Here is a 27427-nt window from a genome sequence, read left to right as displayed (position 1 = left end):
GGCCAACTCAACGGCACTCCCACCCAGTCACATAACCACCATCCCCAGCCACACTTACCCAAGTTTTGTAGCTTCGGGTGTTTTCTGTGGGAACTGGGTCCCTCTCTCCCTCCCTCCCTTCCTCTCTCTTGTTTTTCTCTTTTCCCTCTTCCTCTCGCTCCCTCCCTCTTCTTTCATTTCTGTCTTTCTCTCCCCTTCTCTCTCTCATTTCCCTCTTTTCCCTCTCATTCTCTCCCTCCAGCTCTCTCATTTCTGTGTCTCTCTCCCTTCTCTCTCTCATTTGTTTCTCTTTTTCCTCTTTCTCATTCTCTCCCTCCATCATTTTCTCATTTCTCTCTTTTTCCCTTTTTCTTCTATCTCTCTTTCCCTCCCTCTCTCTCTTCCCCCCTCTCTTTCCCTCCCTCTCTCCCCCCCTCTCTCTCGTGTGTGTGTGTGTGTGTGTGTGTGTGTGTTCTCTCTTGAACCATTTCCAAAAACAGGCAAGGGTTGGGTGTTTTTTATTTTTGCTGATGTTCTTTCTTCTTCTTTGGGTGTTTTTTACCATATGATTTAAATCAAGAGTCATTTCAGATTCCCAGATAAATGAAGCGCTTTTGTCCCCTGCTGTGGCTTCCTGTCAGCTGGCTGGCCCCGCCCTTACCTTCCCCATCACTCCTCACATGGCCTGAGAAGGTAAGAGTGACGGCGGGGATGGAGACTCGCTCCATATTCCAGGAGGAAGGCACCCCTGTACTTGCCTCTCATTTCGTGGGCACTTCTTGGTGCTATGCGCACCTTGGTTGCTCAGGGAGACACTCGACTTTCTCTCTGCCCCGAGACACTGGCCCAGCCTGGCTACGGCCGAGGCTCTATGTGGTAATGGGCACCAAGAGGAGGAGAGCACGCCGTCTCCCCCATTGTGAAGCGTGCTAAATTTAAGTGTGCTGCGCAAAGCGGTGCAAGAACAGTGAGCAGGTCATGGAGGTGATGAGAGAAGCAGCATCAGCTGCAGCTGGGCTGGACCAGTGTTCTAGACTTGCAACTTGCTCTTGCCACCTCTATGGCCTGCTCGCAGCTCCTTGCGCAACACACTTAAATTTAGCACGTTTCACAATGGGGGAGATGGCGTCCCCTCCTCCTCCTGGAGCCCATTACAACACGGAGCATTAGCTGGGCCAGTGTCTCATGGCAGAGAGAAACTCATGCATTTCCCCAAGCGACCGAGGTGTGTGCAGCACCAAGGAGCGCTGGAGAAAGTGCCTGCGAGATGAGAGGCAAGTACAGGGGTGCTTTCCTCCTGCTCTGGAATATGGAGCGAGTCTCCATCCCCGCTGTCACCCTTACCTTCTCAGGCCATGCAAGAAGTGACTGGGAGGGGAGGGTGAGGAGCACAGCCAGCCGGCCGGCAGGGAGCCACAGCAGGGGGACAAAAGAGCTGCATGTGGCTCTGGAGCCGCACGTTGCTGACACCTGTCCTGAAAAAATAGCCTCCTAAAATAGAGGTTCAGTTTCTGTCAACCAGAGTTCCATGGAAAAGGCCATTAGGATACTATTCCCTTTGCTTCCTAGGCCAAACTTCCTAGAAAAGAGGCAGATTACTGTATTTATTTAGTTTGGTCAGAGAAGGTGCAGTTACAGAGAACAATTTTTAACCTTGTCATATAGAATATTCAGAGCCTGCTGATAATCTACCAGGAATGCAGATTGAAAGATAATACATTCTGGCTACAATGGGGATGTTTTGGCACGTTTTAAAGAGCGCTAGTATGCCACCTCCTCAAGATCCAAATACTGTTTGGGCAAATTTTTGTCTAGTCTCTCGTTTTCCCTTTTTAGGGAAGGTGGTTGAGAAGCTGATAGTGATGCAATTTCAGAGGATCCTGGATGGAATGGATTATCTGCCCTTTTCAGGAGGCCTAGATATGGGACAGAAATAGCATTGGTTGCAATTTATGGATGATCTTTGACAGGAGGATTAAGATGGTGCACCCATACTTGTTCTTCTTGATCTTTCAGTGGCTTTCAATACCCTCAACCATGGTATCCTTAGGGAGTTGAGGGTGAGTGGCATAATTTTGTGCTGGTTCACCTCCTTCCTCCAAGGCCGATCCTAATCAGTGTTGATAGGGACAGAAATTTGCAAATGGTATTTATTTTCTGAATCAATTTTACTGTAATTTTAGACATTGTTTTGAGACATAAGGGGTCATGATGGCTCAGCTGTTAAGAAGCTGAGCTTGTCAGCTGGAAAGCTGACAGCCTAGGTTCAAGACGCAAGCGTCATGCAATTGGGCGAGCTATTCTTGCCCCAGCTCATGGCAATTCTAAAGCATGTAAATGCAAGTAGATAAATAAATACCATATCAGTGGGAAGATAACAGCATGTGTTTCACCACATGCTCTGTTCTGCGGTATGATGTCATGCTGGCCACATAACCGCAGAAACTTTTTCGGACAATGCTGGCTCCCTCAGTTAAGAAACGGAGATAAGCACTGCCCCCTAGAGTCAGATATGGATAGGGGAAATCTTTATTTTTATCTTTTTTGAGACATACATTTCACCGGGACATGACTTTTACCAAAAGAGAAAGGGGAATATAACTTTTTATTTTCTTACATTTTTCAGTATGTGTTGATCACAATGCCCTTCTGAATGTCTGAGATGTGAATTGGAAATACTATTTTACATCAGGTCTGCTGTAACAAAATCATAAAATCATAGGGTTGAGAGGAACTTGAGGGCTCTTCTATGCCAATCCTCTGCATGGTGCAGGATACCTCATCTACCCCAAAGAAATGGCTGTACAATCTTTCCTTTAAAACTTCTAGCGATGGAGCACCTGAGGAGTAGGATGCTCCACTGCTTAATAGCTTTCACAGGATATTTATTCTTATTTCAGATTTGAATTTTTCACAATAAAATTTTCACCCAAATGATCTTGTCTTATATTCAAGTGCTGTGGAGAATGAATCCCTGAGATATCCATTCATGTATTTGAGGGCTGCTGTTAATGTTTCCTCTTAGCCTTTTCTTTAGACTAAACATGGCAATTTCCTTTCATTGCTCTTTGTAGGATTTAGCCTCCAAGGCCCTTCCCATCTTTGCCGCTCTTATCTGTATTCTTTTCAGTTCCTCAGTGACCTTTCTGAATTGTGACCAGAACTGACCACAGTATTCTAGATGTAATCTGTCCAATGCAGCACAGACTGGTAGTGTCACTTTCTGTGATTTTGATACTACATCTCTATTGATGCAGCCAAAAATGCATTGGCTCTTTAGGCAGCTGCAGTACATTGCTGGCTCATTTTTAATCTGTGATGTACTAAGATATCCAGATTGTTTCACAAGTAATACTGCTAAGATAGTTATCTTGTAGTTGTGTGCTGTTTTTTCCTATCTAAGTGCAAAAGGGCACTGTACAGGGCCTGGTGGCTCAGCATTGTGATTAACACCAGCTGTCTGCAATTACTGTAAGTTCGAATCTCACCAGGCTCAAGGTTGACTCAGCCTTCCATCCTTTCTAAGATAGGTAAATTGAGGACCCAGTTTGTGGGGGCAATAAGCTGACTTTATATAAATATACAAAAGTATGAAGGCTATTGCTTAACGCATTGTAAGCCGCCCTCAGTCTCCAGAGCAGGGCGGCATATAAATCAAATTTTAAAAAAAAAAATCTCTCATTTTTCACCTCTGAACATTTTGTGGAATAGGGGTCAATCTTCAAGTATATCAGATTCTTTTTGAATTTTGAGCCTGTCTTCTGGAGTGTTAACAATCCCCTTTAAGTTGTATCATCTGCATATTTTATGAGAGTGTCTTCTGTATGTTATGTAAGTGATTTATAAAAATGTTGAAGAGTATTGTGCCTGGGACAAACCCTGGAGTTATCTCACTGAACATCACATTCTGTGTGGACATGGACCCAGTAAGGACATGTGTTTCTGGAACAAGATTTCTCCAAGATAGTCCTACCCTGTTCTCATGCTTTAAATCATTTGTAAACTTCCCAAAATTGCTGGAAGTCAGGCAGCACATAAATTTAATAAATGATAATGTGTGGGTTATGTAGTGATGCAGGAGCCCACTCTTCAAAATGGAAAACTGCAAATGCTCTGTCATTTGGAATCCTACTGTTATAGCATTTACTGGTATGTGATAATTTTTATTGTACAGTAACTTCAAGTACAAATATATAACTTAAAATGAGTCTCATGATATTTACATTTAATGTCCATCTATTTAGTATCATTGTATTGTTTTTAACAGTTGTCTGCAGTGGGGAGGAACTATTTCCATCATCATTGGAACCAGTTTGATGTAGTAATCATAATCATTGGAATTATAGATGTTGTAATTATCAATGTCATTAAAGCAATTAGCCCAACATATGCTATTATTTATACTATCAGGATATTACGGTTTCTTCGTGTTGTAAGAGTTCTGCGTCTCTTAAAGGTAAACATAATGATGTTATTGTTGAAAAATTGAGGTTTTCGTTTGTTTCAGATTTTTTTAAAAAATAAATATTACAAATATTAAAATATTAAATCCATTTAGTCTATTGTTTATTTATGCTTATTGACTGTAAGCATTTGATTGTTTGACTGTTCAATTAAATTCTTTTAAAGTGTTCTCTGCTAATTTCGGAGCACAGACCAAACACTTATGGAGTCCATAGGTTGGAAAGGCTCGATGTACTACCAGATTTTATTCACAGAACATGAAGATGCACTGAATATGCTTCTCAACAGTCTCTGTCTTTCTTTTATTATAAGCTTCATGAAAACAATGCCCACAAAAGGATAGTGTCATCTGTTCATATGTCTTGAGTATTTGTGAGAGTTTGAATCTGAAATGATATAAAGACATTTGTTTTCTGCTTTGGTTTATCAGTTGGGTGTTAGGTTTTGGGAGGCATATTATACAGTATTAGAATATTGTCATCACTCATTTTGTGATAGCCAGCTAGTTTGGTTAGTGACATTTTATACTTTCCTACTAATATTTGATTTCTAATGTTTAATACATTAGAAAGCAAAGAAGCAAAAATGGATATTTCATGAGATGTGTCTGCATCTCTTAGTAAGGGAAAAAAGAGAAAAAAAATAGATTTAAATCAAGTGCAATCATATTTTGAAAGCCACATTCATATATTACATTTTTACTTTAGGAATCTCCTTAAGAGAATATTTCCCACATCTGGATTTTTTTGTTTGTTTGTTTTCTCTTGCACTTATGTGCTGAATGTTTTTCTTCTTATGGGCAGACAATATTAGAATTCAATATTGCCTGTACTGTGTTTCCCCGAAAATAAGACCCTGTCTTATATTTTTTTGAACCCTGAAATAAGCACTTGGTCTTATTGCCATGCGCTCAAAAGCCCAATTGGGCTTAATATCAGGGGATGTCTTATTTTGGGGAAAACGGCACTATTTTTCTCCTCCTATAAATTTACTGACTAATAGGAACAATAAATGTAGAGGTAATTACAGAGATTCTGCATATTTTTCTCATCCCCTTGTCTAAAAACTTTAGTTTGCATTTCTCTACATACAAAGACCTGTTGGTTAGATTAGTATTTTTAGAGTTTTCTTCATTCCTTTCTATCTTACTTCAATTCTATTTGTCATCTGAAACTGATCTATGTGTTTCAATATTTACCTGAATGCCTATTTGTCCATAGTGGAAAAAAGCATACTGTATGCTTTTGGTATGAGTAGACTTAATTATGTCCATGTTATTTCCTGAAGAAGTGTATTTCATATTTTTTTTTATCCAAGTACCTGTCTCAAGAATGCTATCTTACAAACGTTTAATCCTTATTTTAGAATATCTCCATGCATTTGTTCTGCTGCATAAAGCTGTCTGCTCTCCAATACTTATTTATTTATTTTATTGTACTTAATGATAGTTCCAAATAGTGAAAGAGAATAGTTGAAGAGAATTATCTAGAAAAAGAAAAATCATAGGCTGGGTTTTTTTTTTTCTAAACTGAAAAAGGACAAGATTTTTCTATAAGCTTTTCTTTTAATTAAATACATTGGATTACAAGGAATTCCATGGAATTACATTTCTCATAGCATAATTCTTATCAGGTTGAGTAACCCAAAGCAGAATGGATCCAGTTTCTGTTACATTAAATCATTTCTTTGTATTTAAATCTTTTTTTTAGGGGCACCTACTCATTTTTGGCAAACCCATTCTATACTGCAAATTTATCAGAGGCTCTCTTTTGAATATTCCCAATTTCACTCTCAGTTCTCATCTAAATAATTTCTAATCTGCTCTTTCCATCTTCATGTAAGTGTGCACACATATTTTCCTTCATAGTCATTCATCAGAAGTCTACAAACCAATTTGCTCCATAACTTTATTTACCAATGCCCTTCCTTACAATCACTCTGTAGCCCTTTCAAAACATTCTCAAGCTCCCAGACTTAAAAACAAGCAGGTGTTAAAAGAAAATGCAAAATCAAAGTCATATGAGTCATATGAGACTCAACAGCATTCCTTATAAAAAATTATATTGAGTGGGTGCAAGCCAAATGCAGCTTCATTTATTTCATCAACTTCACTTATGGTTATTCAAGGCATAAGTCAAAGTGATAATTATGACTTAAAATGCCCAATGTACTGTATTTTTTGGAGTATAAATCACACTTCCCCCCCAAAAAAGTGGGTGAAAATGTCTGTGCATCTTATACAGCTAATGTTGCTGAAGACCTGCCCACCTGCCAGCCCCCACCCTTCGGCTGCTTTTGGCCTCTGCACTCTCCATTTTAGACCCGTTCCAGGCTGTGGGGATCACCACAGCACATCGCCGCCTCCGCGTGTCGTGTTTTCGGCCTCTGCACACCCCATTTTTGGCCCCTGAATGTTGTGTTTTTGGCCCGTTCGAGGTGGCGAGAGTGGCGGCATCTCCGCTGCCTGGAACAGGCTGAAAATGCAATGTGCAGAGGCCAAAAATGGGTGTGCGGAAGCCAAAAATGCGATGCATGGAGGGCGAAAATGCAACATGTGGAGAGCAAAAATCTGATGCGCAGAGGCCAAAAATGCGATGTGTGGAGGCGGCAATGGGCTGTGGCGATCCCCGCAGCCTGGAACAGTTGATTCAGCTGCTCATGCTGAATCAGCTGCGATAACGTGCTGAAGCTGACCAGGCTGTTTGCTGTTTGCTGCAAGGACACTAGACACTAGCATACTGATGGGTGGTGGTAGGCAGAGGCAGAATTTTTTCTTTCTTGTTTTCCTCCCCAAAAAGTAATGTGTGCCTTATACTCCAAAGCATCTTAAACTCCGAAAAATACGGTAATTTGATACCAACAGTGTTTCCAGAAAAGGCATTTATTGCACAGTTCCCTTGCCTCATTCATTAAATTTAACTGATGATGTTCAGATAGCATTATCTTTTATTTGTGTATTCTGTTTCCTTTTTTTTCTCAACTGAAAAATATAATAGTAGAAAGGCATAGAAATAAGAAAGGTAGTTTTGAAAAAAATGAAGAGATGCAGCAAACATCACTACTATGGGGAGTTAGAAAAATCTGAAGAAAGCAATAGGGAAATCAGGAAAGAACAGCCAAGCTGAGTAAATTAGTATTACTGTGAAGAAAGCAGATAAAGTAACGTTGGAAGTTGGGAAGGTGAAATGGAAAATTAATAGAAATATAGTTTTTATGGTGGAGTGAGATAAGGTATGCAGATGGACAAAGAAGTAGCTTTGATGGAAAGGATGATACACAAAAGGGTATAGAAAAAAAATACCAATTTTTAGTATGTTATCTATTTCAGATAATGATACCCAAAATAATTTTCTTGTTGAATAAACAAATAAATAAACAGCTCACTTTTCGGTACGATATTGCCAAAGGATATGTTCAAGGTGAAGAAGATGTAAAATGTTTAATTGGACAGATTGCTGGCCACGAGAAAGTTTATGTTGTGAGTAAAATAGCCATATATTTAAAGAGAAGAAGTATTTGTCATATCATTCTTTATTTACGTTCTATAAAGGATTATTTTGAAAATATGTTCAGATCACAAAAACATTGTTATATAATGCATTGTTGTAACATAATATATATGAATACACAAGCCAAAAGTTAAAATGACCAAGAACATGGACTGAACCTTTAAAAAGCAGTTTGGTTTCATTTATGTTATTGATAAACTCTACAGACTGATTCTGTTTTCCATCAGAGAGGTACTGTCTGAAGTTCCTGTTTAGGGCAAGAAAATGCTTATCTTCCAATTATTTCCAATTAATTCATTTTAAAGAAATGAATAAGTATATTCATTTCTTTAAAATGATAAGTACCGGGCATACCCATTGTGGAAACTAAGCACTAATACATGAATTTCTTCACTATTTCCCCTCATAGTCTTGATTGTGATTCACACAAGTGTTTGTGTTGTATGTGCGTGTATGTGTTATTCTAGCAGAAATTGTGTGTGTTCTAGGAGAAGTCTGTTTTAAAGTTAATTTGCAATAATAATAGATATAGATCATTGTAGACAATTTGTTTAAATACTCTATTGCATTCTTTATCTTAAAAATAATTTTAGTCACTAACAATGTAAAAAATACCATACATGAAAAACATCATGGGGAGTAAAAAAGACAGAAGGGGGAGGGAGAAACCGAGCTGAGTCATTGTGCTCTGTAGCCTTTTGGGAAGAGTGCTACGATTGAAAATGATCTTGATTGGCCATGTATAATTTCATTAATATAAAATACATATTTCTTTTTAACAGGCAATTAGCAAAATTTTGGAAACGAACAAACAAGAAGCCATGAAAGAGTTAGGTATGAATGTAAAGAGATTATCATTATGACTTAATATTGTTTTCATTATTATTAATGAAACTTTAATTTCCATACTGTTAATTCTTACAAAGCTGAAATAGCATTTTCTATGCACATGAACGAGCTACACAAAGCAAGGACAATCAGAAAGACAGTAGTAAGCTCCATGATTTCCTGTGCATTTACTCTGGCTTCAATAACTTTATATCTTGCTCAGCCCCAGATGAAACTGCACATTAACTACAGGTAGTCCTCAATTTACAAATACTGTTGAGCCCAAAATTTCCCTTGTTAAGCAAGACAGTTGTTAAGTAAGTTTTGCCCCATTTTATGACTTTTCTTGCCAAAGTTAAGCAGTTAAGTTAGAATACAGTTGTTAAGTGAATCTGGCTTCCCCCTTGACTGCTTGTCAGAAGGTTGCAAAAGATGATCACCTTTTGGACCGAGGACACTGCAACTGTCATAAATATGAGCCAGTTGTCAAGAGTCCAAATTTTGATTACATAACCATGGGGATGCTGCAACAGTTGTGTGCAAAACACAACTTGTCTTAAGTCACATTTTTCATTGCCATTGTAACTAAGAATAGTCATTAAATGAATAGTTGTAAGTTGAGGACTACCTGTATAGAAAACATTGCTTATTTTGATTGCAGTGCTTCAAGTTGTTATCTGTGCAAGTCACAGCTAAGTGAAAGCAAGTAACTTAGCTTTCCTGTTCAGGGATTGTTTAGTTGTAACAGTACTGAATGAGGGGTAATTACAAACAGTCCTTGAAGTTCTGGCTGTTGCCACACTCCTGGAATCATGTGAACTCAATTTGGGTGCTTGGGAACAAGTTCATACTTAAATGGTTGCAGTGTCTCACAGTCATGTGATGCCATTTCTGACCTACCCTGCTGACTTCCCACAAGCAGTCAGTAGGGAAGCCAGCAGGGAAGGTGGCAAGTCACTCTGTATTGTCCTCCCCACCTCCCTATGCCCTGTGTCCTTCTTTCTTGGGACCTCCCTATGCTTGCATGCATGTACCTGCAGCACCTCCTCCTCCAACTTGTTTGTGACCTGCTTTGAGCATACCAGGAGCTCCCTCATCTCCCTGCAGAACCACATGTTTCTTTCCTTGATACTTTCTGCTTACTGACCTCTGTGTCTTGGAATTATAATAGCAACCAGGACTACCTGGGTTGCCATTATTAATGCAATGTTCATTTGCATTTTTTTAAGTAGTTCCTAAATGAAAGAAGAAAAAGGAATGGAAAGAAAGTTTATCTGCATGACTGAAGCAGTTATCAATGTCTTAAATTCCATAGTCTTTATTGGCACACTGGATGAATACATAAATCACCATTTATTTTGGGATGCATAAATATCTATCTCAGAGAGTTCCCTCAGCTGATACATTGTAGAAGAACCAGAAATACATTCAATTAAATATCCCTGATTAATATTTACAGTTAATTCTTATTAACATTCTACATAACTGAAATATTGTTTTGGATAGCAAATACTTAACTATTAAAGCCATGATAAGATTGCTCTAATTATGTAATCACATCAGCAATATTAAAAAGGGGAGGAACTAAATAAGAAACAAAATATAACAAAATAGTGTAGGTTAAAAAAGCTTTGTATAAATATATAAGGACACATACTTTCTATCTTGCGTTTTAATTTTTTTGTATTTTTCACCTATTTTTTACATATTTGTGATTTTTTTTGATAATGCACATTTTTTTGTTTTTCTATTTTTTAAAAAACAATACAAAGTTTTATTTTAAAAAACACCGAGGGGCTAAATTATGCTGATGTTTAGAGTGGGCAATCACTGCCCTTAAATCTCATTTTCTACCAGTTTTCAGCTGTAAAATTGTTTTTTGCTTTCTCTATGCAGAGACACTTTTTTTCTTCAACTATGGGTAGAGACAGTGCATGAATGGATAAGATTTATACAGGTACTCCTCAACTTATTCCTACAATCGAGCCCCAAATTTTGGTTGCTAAGTGAAACATTTGTTATGTGAGTTTTGCCCCACTTTATGACTTTTCTTGCCATAGTTATTAAGAGAATCACGATAGTTGTTAAGTTAGTACAAGTAACACAAATGTTAAGTGAATCTTCTCCATTGACTTTGCTGGTCAGAAGTTTGCAAAAGCGAATCACATGATCCCAGGACACTGAAACCATCTTAAATACAAACCAGCTGCCAAGCATCTGAATTTTGATCACATGACCATGGGGATGTTGCAATAGTCATAAATGTGAAAACATTCATAAGTCACTTTTTTCAGTGCCATTGTAACTTCGAACGATCACTAAATGAACTGTTGTAAGTCGAGGACTACCTATATAAAGAAGCACTTCAACTTTCCTGTATATATTTGCAAAGCAATATAAAATAGATGTATTTTTATCTGTGGATACCACTTTTGGCAGCTGTAGTGTCTGGATTCTTTATAAGTATCCTTGGATTTTACTGTACAGACATACCTAATGATAATGAAATGTTCAACCCAGGAAAAAAGTGCATTTTTTTATTGCATGTTTGCTTTTTCTCTAAAGGAGAACATTATTCTTCCTAAGACTTTTGTTTCATACAGGAGAAATTGATAGTGATCCGAGTAAATTATTTGATTACTTCTAATTCAAATCTCTAGTGCCGCGTAACGGGGTGAGCTCCCATTACTTGTCCCAGTTTCTGCCAACCTAGCAGTTCGAAAGCATGTAAAAAATGCAAGTAGAAAAGTAGGGACCACCTTTGGTGGGAAGGTAACAGCATTCCATGTGCCTTTGGCGTTTAGTCGTGCTGGCCACATGACCATGGAGATGAGCACTGTCCCCTAGAGTCGGGAATGACTAGCGCATATGTGCTAGTCCTTTTAGTTGGTTTTTATTTTTTAATCCAATGAGGATCTCCTGCAAAGAATTTTCTGAATTTTCTGAAAGTTTCCGAAAAATAATACTTTATATTTTTGTTCTCTGTCCTTCAGTGTAATTTAATGAGTTTTGCTGTATTAACATATTTGTAATCCTGCACATCATGTGAATGGTATTCTGCACTTATTCAGAACCTTGTTCAGAATGTTCTAGAACTGAGATTCTTTATAGGCATGATTTCTCAGATCCATTTGTGCATATCTCCATAGCTGCAGTTGCTGCTAGTCTTGGGGAGGGGGGATTTACTCCTAAGCAGTTTCCTTTCACTTTGAATAGCATTTATCATTTCTTGTATGAAAAAATATTTTTGTTTACTTTAGGATTAATGCAGCGTGACTATCCAGATATTGTCATTGCTGTGAAAACTAGACAAGCAGTTCAAACCGTGCTAAATACAGCTTTTGAAACTCTTAAATTTATGATATCAGGAGGAATTGTGGATAAAAATGAAGGAAATGAATTACATAAGGTAATTCAAGCAAAATTATATATGAAACATAAGATATTTCTGTTAATATAGAAAAATTCAAATTATATTATATATTCAAATATTCAAATTCAAATTCAAATTAAATTATATATACAAATTTTGGATATTGGGATTTCCAATGTTAAAAATAGAACATTGGAGATAAAAGTAAACAATATTTTCATTAACGTCATATGGATAAATTTTCATTGAAAGAATTTTGAGAACATTAAATGGTTGCATATTTACTTTTCACACAGATTTCTGCCAAAATTTTGCAGGCAAATATAAATTGCTCCTACTGTTATCTGGAACCTGAGCTCAGTTCTGAGCTTCTTTGTGACCTAAAAATTCCTTGAAGATATTTCTCCACCTTTCTTTGATGTGTGCCTAATTATAGCCTGTAACCACTGCTTCTGCTTCCTATTTTAATATTACTTTCATAAAAGATTTTAATTGTGCACTCTGAAGAGATTTATCACATAATGAACACTATGATATAATGATACCCCATCATCAAATTTTGTTGTATGAAGAAGAAACTGAGAGTTAATTAAACTTCCCAGTTGTTCCAGCCATGATGGATTGTAAATAGCTTAGATAACGGATCTGGAAACACTTCAATGAGATAAACTCTAGAAATCTTAAGCATTATATTGGGATCATTAAGATTTCTAGGTACACAGTATGGTGAATTGGACTGAGTACACATTTTGTTTCTCTACTATGTGTTTCTTTTTTCCCAATTTTATTTTTTATTAAATATATAAAGTAACATAATAAAAACAAATGAAAAGCAAATGAAACTCAGAAAAAAAGAAAGAGAAAGAAAGAATAAAAGTGCCAAAAAAAAGAAAATAATAATAATAATGGAAAATAGAGAAAAGCAAAGAACTGGATTAAAAAAAAGAAATATGTAAAGAAGTGACTAACAATCTTTATTAGAACAAGTAAAAACATATCTAATAACTCATAATCCCCTAAAAAGTTACAAGGAAATTTCTTCTTAACCCATTCTTTCTGCATGCAAACTATAAATCATCAACTTTTCAATCTTGATGTCAGCAAAAAGTTTGTACAGAACTACTAAAGCTTTAGAATAGAATAGAATAGATTTTTTTTATTGGGCAAGTGTGATTGGACACACAAGGAATTTGTTTTGGTGCATATGCTCTCAGTGTACATAAAAGAAAAGATACGTTCATCAAGAATCATAAGGTACAACACTTAATGATAGTCATAGGGTATATATAAGCAATCAGGAAACAATATCAATATAAATCATAAGGATACAAGCAACAAAGTTACAGTCATACAGTCATAAGTGGAAGAAGATGGGTGGTGGGAATGATGAGAAGATCAATAGAAGTGCAGACTTAGTAAATAGTTTGACAGTATTGAAATTATTTGTTTAGCAGAGTGATGGCGTTCGGGAAAAACTATTCTTGTGTCTAGTTGTTCTGGTGTACAGTGCTCTATAGCGTCGTTTTGAGGGTAGGAGTTGAAACAGTTTATAAAATATGTCTTATTTTCACCTTGATCAAACAAATCATTTTTATATTCCTTTTATTTCTAACACTCTTAATCTTTAATTCATTAGATGTTATCTTTTTCCTATCACAAAGGCTTTTTTGAAGATTTAATAGACCTCTTTTGTGAGTCCAATGGAAAACCATTGTCAGGTCATTGTCTTGATTTTCAGTGTTTAGCCAATTTCTTTTTTGTATCCAATAAAGGTGTTATCAGGGTTGTTCTTTTGGCTCTTCTCTATCTTTTAATCCATTTTCCAGTCATTTGTATCTCTATTTGGAATGCCTTGTCTGCTTTGTAGTCCACATTTTTAAATACTATTTAACATCTACATAAAACTGGTAGAAAAATTTCATTGGTTTAGGTGATATGTCATCATACTGAAGTTGCCCAATTATACATTTTACTTGGAGCCAAACAATAGATGTCTGATGATTTTAAGACTCTAGATCAGGAGTGTCAAAACTCAATTTCATTGAGGGCTGCATCAGGGTTGTGTTTGACCTTGCGGGGGCTGGGATGGGCATGCCCAGGGTGGGTACGGCCAGCTCAATGTCACTTGTATCAGGGATACCTGTGGTGGCCCAAGTGTGGCCCTCCCGAGCTCCGTTTTCAGAGGCAGAGGCACCACGGGCCAGTCCTTCACTGTTCCCAGGGCAGCCCTGTGGGCCAGATCTAAGCACTCTGCGGGCTGGATCTAGTCCGCGGCCTTGAGTTTGATACCTCTGCTCTAGATTGAACTGGATAAAACAAATTGAGATTGAACTCTAGCACAACTGGGTGGTTGTTTGTCCAGTAACTTCATTTGGAGGGGGGTGTCACATATACCCCAAAACAGCAGGTCTGCAATTTAGGGATGCTCTTTGATTTGGCTAGACTGATATGTGGGAGCAGATCTCACCTTGGGAGGGCAGGGAGGGTGGCAAATAAGATGTTCCAAAGGGCAGGAGCCATGGCAGAAGAGGCTCTTCTCCTGAACCCCAATAGCCAGAATTTCTTGACCGACAGGACCTGCAGCATGCCTATTCTGCCGACATGGATGGGGTGAGCTAGTCCCATTGAGGTGATACAATTCCTCAAGTACTGTAAGTTTTCTTGATGGGCATACATTATTGATAGTTCTGCCCTAATATCAAGCTTCTTTTGCTTTATAATAGTTAATTGAACCTACTTGTAGATGAATCTGTTTTTGTTAAACCTATCTATGAACTGGCAGTCTTTGGTGCATAATGGATTTTGGCCTACTGTCTTAGATTGTACTGATCTAGAGCGACACTTTCTAGTTAGCTTAATTTTTCTGGGTGGATTGTACTTACAGTTTGCTTCTGCTGTCAATTAGCAGATAAGCCTTTTCCAATCAAAAGAACAGGCTTCAGTTATGGCTTCCTCCATATAATCCATTTCTAATTCCTTTACTGTATCAGTTGTTGAAATTGAGGGCATAGGAGGAACTAAACCCAAGGTTATCTATGGGGGTATATTTCTACTCAAAACTTTGCAGTTTTGGAAAAATTCACAATCAACAAATATACTTGATCATCATAAATATATACTCTCAGACAATGACAGTTAAAGGTAAATGTGTCTCACCTTAGTTCTCACTAGTGTTCTTGGAGAGTAGTATAAAATACATTCTATATAAAAAACAGCAGCTCAGGATTTTTTGGGGTGGGGAATTTTTGAAATTATAATATGATTAGCACATTGTAAAAAAGATCTCTGCATTAATCAGAAAAGTATACTATGTGATTTAGAGCCATTTTACCTCCTTAGAATTATATCATTCAAAATGTCTTAGACCTAAGAATGTAGAAATAATTTCATAGTGGTTGCTAATAATATGAATTTAAAGAACTAAGAGGTAATATATATTATAACAATAGTCTTCTTTTTTAGGCGATTCTTTTAAGAAAACAACAGCTTGGAATTGCTCCTACAATTGCCCCGCCTACTGCACATGACCTTCTATGCAATATTGTGTGGCTTCAGGGTAATAAAAAACAGATAGAATACATTCAGGTAATGATGCTTTGGATGCTTCACACAGGTAATATCTGGCCCAATGCATATCAGTGGTCACACATTAGATCTAATCTTCACCTCCAAGCAGTAGAGGATGTCAGAATGAAAGAAATGACTATTAGTCAGATTCTCCCTTGTTCACTTGAGGTTTGTGTGTTTGTTACTTCCTTCTTAAATTACTACAATGCACCTATATGAGGCTGTTTTTGAAAATGACTTGGAAGGTGTGGTTAGTCCAAAATCCAGCAGCCTGCTTGTGAAAGCTACTTTCTCCAGAGCACAAAACTCCAGTACTTATCTGATCTTTAAAACCTTATGAAACTTGACCCTTAAGGGCCATCTATATCAATTAACTCCTACCTACCCATAGGGATGTCAAACTGATGGCCCACAGGCTGGATGCATCATGTGCAGGCCACACCCACCCCAGTTTCGCAAAGGAGAAAACCCGGCACAATACATCATGTGATGGCAACGTGATGCTGCAAGTTTGACACCTGTGATCTAGGGGAAACCAACATCATCCTATTTTTAACATTGACACCAACCCTATGAAATAGCTTTCTATCAGATATTTGGATGATTGCATTGTTCTTGATCTTTGAAAATGTCTTAAAAACTGAGCTGCTCAAAAACGCTTTTACTTAACTGTGTCATCAGAATGCGTGTTACAATCATTTTAATGACAGTAATTAAAGAGATGAGTTGGTGGTTTTAATTGTATTCTTTTTTATTACTGTTACAATTATTTTGGGGTTTTTTGCACTTTCATAACTTGATGTGGAATGAGCTGGTATATAAATAAAGGAAATCACTCTTTCAAGTGTCTGAAAAAAGAAGAAACTTTTTTAGCCCCACATATATACAATAAATCATATAGACAACTTGATATTCTTCAGATACAATTCCCACATCACTTAACATTAGCTATGCTGGCTGAAACTCAGGAGGTAAAGCCGTAGAAATCCCAAATTACAAATTGAAGATCCTATGTGTGTCATTCTCTAAACACTGAATATATTATTTAAATAGACTTTTGACTCTCAGATCATACAATTATAAATCCTTAATTTTGTTACATAGTTTCTTCATTGGTGAAGTAATGCCAGAATGCATAAGGAGCTTTCTATTTGATATGCAAATAGATTTCAGGAATGTAATATATATTGGTATTAATGAGTAATGGGCATTTCCACAACTGATCCCATTCACTTTTTGGGTCTTGTCATATCTATCTACTCACGATGAGTTGATAATAGCAAGTTTAGGAGAAGATCTAAAACAATATTGCTGGAAATGATGAATTCAGGTTTCTTTCATAAGAGGAATATTATGTGTGCCTCTATGAATCCTTGGATAAGGAGAATTTGATATCTCTTTAGACTTGCAAGAGTCAGTGGTGACTAAGCCAACTGTGGGAGTAAAGCTGGAGATAAACAGTATACTTTAAAAGAACACAAAGTTGATGAACTGCTGGAATCTAAACCTTCAAGGAACAGAAAGAGGCAACTGAGGTTGCTTGGGCAAAGATGTAGTCTTTTGGAGGCAGAACTGGAGGACAGCTGGAGAAGAGCTATAATCTGCAGACTGTCTGCCTTTGTTTTTGGTTTCAACTCATTCTTTTCTGAGGGTCCCATGTCACAAACCAAGTATGAGGGCTGACAGGATGACTTATGACCATCTCTTCTTCACTATTCCTTTGGATTAGACTAAAATCAATGCTTTGAACTTCAGACTACATTATCTAAGCAGCTGTTTATCTCAGACACACTGCTTCTCTTGGCTTTCCCTCCGTGGTAGATCTGCCATCTAAATTTGCTAGAGTTCATTACTGCAACAGTAGCCAAAGAAGCTTAAATGGCAAACCACTCCCAATCAATTCTGGCAGTATAATGAGGAATTACAACAACCAAAACAGATACTTCCCTTATATTTGACTCAGCTCAAAACTCTGGTCATTGTCTTACAGGCTTAGTCAATAACAAGCTGCTCATTTTACTGCAAAATTCCGATTGGTGTTCCAGAAAAATTCATGGTGAGAAATAATACTATGCTATCTTCCTAGCTCTGAATTAGTCACATGCAACTAAAATAATTTCCTTCTGATCAAGCAAACTAGTATAGGTAGTCATCATTTAGAGGCTGTCTTGGACAGTGACCATTTGAAGTTATGATAATGATGAAAAATAATTTTGCAACCAAAACCTGCATTTATAACTTGCAGTGCCTCTCTCTCAAGTCATGTGTTCGCCATTATAGTCAGTACCTGTTGTCCTATGCCTGGCCTATTTTTCTCTCTTCACCCTCCCACAGTGGCAAGATTGTCTAAACCAGTGGTTCTCAACCTGTGGGTCGGGACCCCTTTGGGGGTCGAATGACCCTTTCACAGGGGTCACCTAACACCGTTGGAAAACACATATTTTCAATGGTGTTAGGAATAATTTTATTGTTGGGGGTCACCACAACATGAGGAACTGTATTAAAGGGTCGCAGCATTAGGAAGGTTGAGAACCACTGGTCTAAACAAACTAACTTTTCCTGAGCTGCTTTTCTCTCCAGCCTTGCACACCCCTGAAAAATGCTAATTGCAAATTAACAAGCTCAGCTCTATGACCTTAATTAGTGAATTAGAACCTTCTGGCTGGGGTGTAGCTGCAATCTCAAATTGATAAGACTAGTCAGTTTCACAGTAAAGACTTTTTTGTCTCCCCTTTTTGCTAACAACTTGCAGCATATATGGTGCCAGTGCATTCCCCATTGTGTGCCTGCTTGCTCTTAAACAGATAGACTTTGTTTAGTGACTATCTTGTTTAGTGAGTGTTTACAGTTATGATAGTGATGAAGAAGTAACTTTGCAACCAGTCCTTGCATTTGCAACTTCACAGATCTGTAAAGCAAAAGAAAGCTGAATTAAGATTGCAAGCCTAGTCATGGGTTTGCATAGTGATTGCTTTGCTTAATGACCAATAGCATTAAGACTTATATACTGCCCCATAACACTTTACAGCATTTTCTGGACAGTTTATAATGCTGAAGCATTATTTGCATATCACCCCCAATAATCTGGGTCCTCATTTTACAGATCTTGAAAGGATGGAAGGCTGAGTCAACTTTGAGTCCTATCAGGATCAAATTCCAGGCTGTAGGCGATGTTTGCTTGCAATATTGCACTTTAACTACTGCACCACTAGGAGCATGTTGCTGGCCCCAGTTGTGATCACTAAACAAGGAATATCTATAATCCCTTCTCCAATGAATGTAAATATAAACACTTGCTAATTATCTCAGCTTCAGGATGAGCCTTGCCAAATTAGGGAAAAAACCCAGTCCAGTCAATTCACAGTACTTGTTACCATCCAGTTGCCTCTTCAGAGAGACAGTAGGTATTGCATGAAGAATACAAATTGCTTTTAAAATTGCTAATTATTACAGGAGCTTCATCCTCCTTTTTTCCAGGAAGAAGGAATTTCCAATTCGCTCCAGTCTTAAATCCAAAAGAATAGAGACTCTGCAGGGTTTTCACATCCTAAAACAGGCCCTTATCTTCCAGCCAATGCTATTATGAAAATTCTGGAAAAGTATTTGTGATATATATATTTGCTGTTATATGGAAGAATGCCCTTTTTGTCACCTTGAAAACCCCCCACATACTAATGACTTAAATACCACTTCAGAAAATATAGCACATTTGAATTAAACAAATGGGGGCAAGGGGGGAAGCTGGCAATTAAATAAGCCTTCAAGTCCTGCCATCATTGTTCAAAGAGGTTGTTTCCTGATTCAGGTGTGTATCTAAGTCATTCACAGACTGCATGGAAATTAATCAGGAAACAAGACACTAACTTTGTATTTCCTGTATTCATCTTTATCACCACTTATATTCCTTCTTTTAACAAATAGGCAGATGATCTTTCCTGAATGCATGAAAATACAAAGGACTGGAAGACACCCTTTGGCATTTCACACATCATTTGGGAAATGTTGCAGTTTTAGTGACAGATAGGATTTGTGGTCTACAGCAGGGGTGTCAAACTTGCGTCGTCACAGCATTGTCACCTAACATATTGTGACTTTTTCTCCTTCACTAAACCAGGCATGGGTGTGGCCACTGTGTGATGCATCCAAGTTTGACACCCCTGGTTTACAGCATTCAGATCTATATGTCAAACCCATTGCAGGGAACTCATCATTTTCTAATGTAGGGATTGGTTTTATGACTCATACATTTGAGTTTTTACACCACCAAGATCAGATATATATTCCAGTTCCATCAAGAAATAGCTTTTTGCATCTCTGTTATGACAGCCTGTAAGACATTTTTGACATACAAGATTTTATTTTTTTATAAGGTCTGGACCGTAGCCTTCTAACAGTACTGTGTTACTCTATTAGTTCTCAATAGGACTAATAGAGTGATTTTTTGCCCCTTGAGAATTTGGTTATAGTAATTTTGGTGCATGCCTTGGCATCATCAATTTTCATTTGCTTGCTTTTGTTTGTTTGTTTTGTTTTGCCTCAGTTTTCTGTTCTTCCAGCCAACCAGTAATTGCAAACACTCTAAAAAGTTAAATATCAACAGGACCATGCCAAGGAGATGCTTTGTAGATCACCTTTAACAACTGAGGCTATGGTCTCAGTTTGAAAGAAGTCATTACCCATTTAACAGTCATCTTAAAAACTTGATACCTGTTATATGTTGAGTTTTTTCCCCATTGTTGTGCAAGCTGGTCAAGTGGTTTCACCTTCAAATCCCAGACCACTCTTACATTCATCTGTTATTCCATCATTCAATGTCTGGGAGCAAAGTTTGGAGTTCATCTTTTCCCCAACAAAAATCCCCAGTATTTTGTACTCAAATTTATTGTGGATATCTTCTGGATGGGAAATTTAAATAGTTACATAATTTTAATATCTTAATATATTTTACTAACACAAATTTTATTTATCATTGATTTTTAGCTTCTAGTTTTAAAATTCTTTTGTATGTATTTGTCAGTTGCTACTCTCTTAAAATATTCAAAGCACTAAAAAATACTTTTCTTACTGGATGTCTGGCAGTACACTTAGAAATGTATTTAGTCTATATTCTACAATATTATTTATTTTTATTTTCAGAAAAAAGCAAGCATTCTTTATTATGATTATGGAGATTACATATGTGAAGAAGGCGATATGCCACAAGGAATCCATTTAATTGTATCAGGGATGGTTAAGGTAAGATATAGGTATCAACAAATACCCAGGAATATAACTGGGAATGAGGAAATTAATTACTTAGAATGTTAGTAATATTGTATACAATTTGTAACTTTCAATTGCTACTAGTCTGTAACCTAACTTGAAAACTGAATGTATGGGACAAAGTTTTAGATTTCTTTGTTCTTTATTATTGTTTGATATAATTAATGGTATATGTATTGCATTTGAAAAAGGGGCTGGGTTTTGATCATGCATTGTAACCACCTTCTTAATTTTATTGACATACTCTCTCTCCCTTCACTGGATGTCCCTGTCTACTGTTAATTGTCTGATGAATTTAAAAAATTGTATGCTCATTTTGTTCTTTTAATTTATTCTAATAAAATGAGGATTTGGTTGATGCTATTCAACTGAGGATTTGGTGTTTTTCTTTCCTTAACAGTAAGACTTATTTTATTTTTATTGGACTGTTGATTATGATAATTATTTGTTTGCTATTATATGGAAGAACGCCCTTTTTGTCACCTTGATTACTGTATCTATAAAATTATTTTTTGATAAAAGTAGTGATCTATATCTACATCTATCAGAATTAATTCCATGACCTCAAATGTAAGATTTAATTGGTATCTTTGTTGTCACAATAGAACAAGAGAACAAAATATTAATTCTTAATATTTGGTACATAGTAGTAGTAGCTTATAACTTGATAAATCTTGCAACCTTATCAATAAAATCAATTAAAAAATAAAAATAAAATACAGAACATAGTCTAATTCTGGAATAAGACAGATAGGAGGAAATAGAGTAATAAAATACATATGTGTTAGTATAAGGCATCAGTAATCAGATAAATGGATCTCCCTTACAGAGTACGCCAATTTGCTCAATGTATCTGGTTCTTAGGACTACTGCCTTAGTTATAAATTTAGCAGTTTCGTGTACGATATGTACATTTGAGCCCAGGAAGAAATATGACAATATGTGGTTTAGATCCCAGTGGGCTGTTCTTTCCCATAGGGATGATAAGTATTTAAGCCTAATGGGAGCATATAATTGACAGTTGAACAAAATATGAGAAATATTTTCAGTGGCTGGTGTACTGCATATGCAGGTTCTATCATAATATGGCAAATTGTGGAAGCACTTCTATCACATATAGTCAGCAACAACTAGCGGAGGAAAATCCGCAGGGACTCCTTTACCTTTACCTTGGTCTCATAGGTACATTGGTACATGCTTTGGGGAAAAAGTATGCAATTTTAAAAGTGTCTGCTTTATAATTGTCTTTCTCCATTTACTGCAGTGTATCTCTCAGATATATATTTGAAAGGTTAATAGTGAAATGAAACAGATGCAAATTATTGAAGCAGTGATGGCATCCTGGCAAGCTGATCTCTGATCATGGATAGACAAGAAAGCTGGTTGTTCATTAGTTCTTTGTCTGATTTGAAGAAATCCAGAGTACCAGTTCCTGATTAACCTGTCTTTGAGCCAGACTGCTGATTGGTTCTTTATGCGGGACTCTTACCAGAAAGAATACCTAGCAGCATCCTGGCTCAAAAACAGTCCAATCAGGAACCATAACTCTTGGAATTGTCCAAAATAATCTAATCAGAAGTCCACCTATACAAGGACCAATGAGAAATTAGCTTGCCAAGTTCATTTATAAGAGCCCAGTCAGCCTAGCTCAGTTCTCTTTAACTGATGAAAGATACACCACAAAGCAGCCCACTCTGCTTTTGAAGATGTCAGTCACAGCGGCTGGTGGAACAGCAAAACAAAAGAAAACTAGACCATCGACACCCAGCCTAAAAAGCTGATCACTTCATCGATGCCAGCTGTGAAAACCTATACTTGTACATGCAAATTATTATTTCATTATCTTCCTAAATTTAATTATTACTGTTTCTTTATACCTAGGTTTCTGGTAAAGCCCCTTCTTATGGAGTTTCTACAGAAGCTAAAGATAATCAAAAAGAGTGTGACAAAAGTATTCACAGAAGAATTCATAAACCTGTAACCTCTCACTACACAGATTACTTTGTGACTGGAGCTGTAATAGGAGAGCTCAATTGCTTAACCAAGCAAGAAATGGAATATGGAATTTTTTGTGAAACTGCTGTGCAGGTTGGAGAATTCTACTTTATAAAGTGATTTTACATAGTATTAGAATTGAAGTTTTTGACTAATAAGAAATTATATGTAATTATATAAAATATGTAAAAGTTTCATAATGGTAGTTCATATTTTAGGTTTTAAAACTGAATTTAAAATACTTAACATTAAATCACTTAAATCTTAACAAATTTTAAACAAAGCATATTGAATTAACCAATTGCTTTGTATTATTAACCAATTGCTTTGTATTAAAATTAAAAAGACTGAGTGGCTGTGGATGCCGGCATCCCGGGATCTGGAGGTTCCATCCTTAATGATCGGAGGTGAAACCCTTGCTCCCTCCGACAGGGTCCGCAACTTGGGTGTCCTCCTGGATTCTCGGCTGTCTTTAGATGATCATCTGACGGCCGTAACCAGGGGGGCCTTCGCACAGGTCCGTCTTGTGCGCCAGTTGCGCCCGTTCCTAGACCGGGATGCCCTCGCCACAGTCACTCACGCCCTTGTTACCTCTAGGTTGGACTACTGTAACACCCTCTACATGGGGCTGCCCTTGGGATGTGTCCGGAGGCTTCAGTTAGTCCAAAATGCAGCCGCGCGGGTAGTTACGGGGGCGTCTAGATACTCCCGTGTAACACCTCTCCTGCGTGAGCTGCACTGGCTACCGGTGGCACTCCGGATACGTTTCAAGGTGCTGGTGCTCACCTATAAAGCCCTTCATGGCTTAGGCCCGGGGTACTTGCAGGACCATCTCCAGCCGTTCTCCCATCGTCCTGTGCGCTCTCACAGAGTCGGCCTCCTCAGGGTGCCGTCGGCCAAACAATGTCGGCTGACGACCCCCAGGGGGAGGGCGTTCTCTGTGGGAGCCCCGACCCTCTGGAATGGATTGCCCACTGAGCTCAGGACAGCCCCCGACCTTCTTTCCTTCCGTCGCGAGCTGAAGACGTGGCTCTTCCGCCAATTAAACTGATCCGTTTGGGGGTACACTGATATAATTTTAAATCGTTTTTAATTGGGTTACTGATTTTAATTTGGTATTGTATTGTGATTTGTATTGAAGTTGTCTTTTTGTAAGCCGCCTTGAGTCCCTAGGGAGAAAGGCGGCATATAAATCACAATAAATAAATAAATAAATAAATAAATAAATAAATATTTCTATTTTCTCCAATGCCCTAAAGTTGAAAAGATAAAATTATATCAGTGTGGGACAGTATAGAAAGCAGCCAATTATTGTGTCCATTGCACAAAATTAATTCACTTAATATTTGCCAGATAAACTGTTCTTAAAAATACAAAAATGTTGTTACAGAATTTATGGCTGAGGAAATTACCTGAGGCCTTTGTAGTGGCAGTCATAACTAGATTAGAAAAACAACTGATTCTCCATTTTCCATGCTTCCTACTTAGCTATGGATGAAAGGGCAAACTGGCTGCAACATCTGTCACCCTGTTGTTTGCTGATATTGATCCAAAAGATCAGGGAGGTTACATTGGTGTTTGTCCCTTAGCATTTCATGTATGTCCCTCCCAAAGTCGTTTGCTCAATGGAAGTCAATGACCATCCCAGACAAAAGGAGTATATAAATTTTTGGTCAAAAGTATATAATATAGAGTCTATGTATAATTACTTTCAGATATTGTCTATTTGGGGATTGCTGTCTTTGCTAATCACAAATTATATCAGCATTGGCAATGACCAGAGAAGAAACATATATTTCTAGGGAATTGTTTTTTCCATCTAGAACTGAGACATTGCCATTGAGTGGTTCCTTCCCTAGACGTATTTTGTTTCTTGTAAAGAATGTATGATGAAAGTTAATTCCTTTGTTTTATGGAGTAGTTTGGGAAGCCCACTGCAGGAGAAAGGAGACATATACTGCTGCATCTCCCTTCTTCTAAGCCATTTGTCCCTGTCCTAAGCCAACGGCTGAATTGTCAAGCACCTTGATCTCCAGTTGCTGTTGCTAAAAGCCAGGTCTGCATCCCTTTATGATATTTTCTTGAAAGATATGCAGATCTTCCATGTATCCCTGGGACCTGGATGGACAACAACAGGGATATAATCCTGTTGGGAAAATTCCAGCTGAGTTTCAACTGCTATAGCCATAAAAATTGAAGAGGGGCACCATTATAGTTTGAGAAATGATCACAGTAGCAAGGACCAGTGCCCTGAACATGAGTGGATGTGAGTTCCTGTGTATGGAAGAAGCTAAAGCTGCTGGTAGTGTACCAACCACCTAATTGCCCAGCAATTTTTCATCCAGAATTGAATATAATGTTATTTTACATTTCTGAACTGCCCAGAGTGGTCTCTGATAAGATGGATTGCAAATGAATTTAATAAATAAATAAAATAACATTAGGCAAAAAAATTGCTTCAGATTGCATCAAAGTATTTTTGTACAATAAAATTATGGTCTAAGATCTCCACCATATTTTTTTACATGTTAATAAAAGGAAAAAGTAGATAAGCAAAGCAAACTTAACAATTAAAATCCTCCCCCAAAGGAATACAAACTACTGGGTTTCTAATTTCCTCTTTTTATACATTTTCTAATATACAATATTTATAGATGTTTAGGCCCACATAGAATAGAATAGAATAGAATAGAATAGAATAGAATAGAATAGAATAGAATAGAATAGAATAGAATAGAATAGAATAGAATTTTTTATTCTTAGAAACTAGACTGAAAGTGATTATATTTGTGATACTGCACAATGTATTCTATGTATGGGGCACCTTCTTACTTAAATTTGGTTAAACATCTGTTATGAATAGTTAGATTTGCCATTGCTGCATATTCTACAAATTTAAGTTCCCAATCAGATATTGTTGAAATTGTATCTTTCAGTTTTGGCTAAAATTTATTCTCACAGCTCATTATGTCATTTATCCCATTAAATTATGATGCTTCTTGCTGACTTTTTCTGAGATTACACATAGTTAGAAAAGTTGTGGTTCCATTTCAAATTTTTGCATTATTTATATTATATTTTTATTAAAATTATATTGTGCCCATCTTACTCTACAATGTGAGGCTTAAATCTTTTTTTACATGTCCGCCTCATGTGATAAAACATTCTTTATGTTTTATGACATTTCCAATATTTATTACTGTATGATTTGTTTATCTTAGGTATTATTAATGGAATTGTATGCCAGCTGTACTAGCTTTCTTTTAAGTTATAACTTGGTGTTCATTTTATAGATTTAGTCCATAATTTCTTCCCATTATTCTATTGTATGTGTTTCTTTAAAACATTTCTTTAAAACATTTACATCCATTTTACCACTCATTATTTTGTTTGTTCTTTATCTGTAAACATTTATATATGTGCCCTAACAGATGATGATGGGTTTGTATGAACATTTTAAATTCTGTCTTTGACATTTTTGCCCCCTTCTCTCCCGCCCACCATTCTCTAATCTTGTAGAGTGGAGGAAAAAATTGAAGCTGAGTATATTTTGATTGCTGACAGTGAGAGACAAAATCTTTGATTACTTGGAAGGACTATTTAATTCAAACCACTTGGTTGTCAATTCATTTTGACTTCATGTTTTACAAAAGAAGAGAGACTATTTGGGGAAGGGAAGAAACATGTTTGTATAACTTTTGAAAAAGATAGAGACTAACCAACCTGAAGCTGAGAGAAGCAAATCCTTTTCCACCTTCCCTTCCTCCATTTTTAACTTCAAAATAAAGTGGAATATGACAAATTGTTTATATTGTTATTTGCTCTGCACAACTTTTGATCTAAAAAGTAATGCCATCCTGAGTAAGCTTTTGTTAAGTGAGCAGTTATGCAAATTCCCTAGAGAATTAATCCAGAATTTAATTAAAATTCAGCAAGCAACTCTCATAGTGGCAGAACTTTGCTTTTTGGCTCCTCTTCTTCCTCTCTGATATCTATGCCATGTAGACATCCAATGTTATGCTGTCTTTCTTCCTGCATGGTGATCTTTATGTCCTCTGATTATCTTCCATTATCCAGGAACTTGCATATTTTCAGCAGTCTGAAACTACATAAATCCAACTTTCCTTGCTAGCCATCTTCTCATTTTTTCTTAGTCCAAGAACAGCGCTTCCCCTGCCAGCTCCTTATTCCATTTCAATTTCTTCCTACTCTGTTCTGAGATACTCGATGTGTCTGTGTGTGTTTGTGTGCATGCATGCACATTTGTGGAGAACCTCATGTTTATCTCAATTACAAATACAGCTTGTATTTTTTTTTTTAATTTGATTTATATGCCACCCTTCTCCGGAGACTCAGGGCGGCTTACAATGTGCTATTGTAATGTACAATGTATTGTGTAGTAGATCTCATGACAGGATGGCACACAATGTTTGCTCCATTTTTCACACAG

General features: G+C 37.0%; 1 protein-coding gene across 3 annotated transcripts in view; it reads left to right on the top strand.

Moving 5' to 3' along the window:
* The window catches only part of LOC117665166 (solute carrier family 9 member C1-like), a 100119-nt gene that overhangs the window by 46781 nt on the left and 25911 nt on the right, over positions 1–27427 (top strand). For all 3 annotated transcript variants that reach the window (XM_034416750.3, XM_034416748.3, XM_034416751.3), the window contains exons 16-22: positions 4247–4435; positions 7772–7921; positions 8735–8786; positions 12041–12189; positions 15616–15738; positions 20857–20955; positions 22864–23070. In XM_034416750.3, the coding sequence (XP_034272641.1) occupies positions 4247–4435; positions 7772–7921; positions 8735–8786; positions 12041–12189; positions 15616–15738; positions 20857–20955; positions 22864–23070 (969 nt within the window). The remainder of the gene's footprint in view (positions 1–4246; positions 4436–7771; positions 7922–8734; positions 8787–12040; positions 12190–15615; positions 15739–20856; positions 20956–22863; positions 23071–27427) is intronic.

The sequence above is a fragment of the Pantherophis guttatus genome, chromosome 1 (genome assembly GCF_059756535.1).
Source record: "Pantherophis guttatus breed Tessera chromosome 1, ASM5975653v1, whole genome shotgun sequence".
In the NCBI taxonomy this organism is placed as follows: domain Eukaryota; kingdom Metazoa; phylum Chordata; class Lepidosauria; order Squamata; family Colubridae; genus Pantherophis; species Pantherophis guttatus.
The sequence above is the reverse complement of the archived record's forward strand: the minus strand, read 5'-3'. Positions and strand labels throughout refer to the sequence as shown.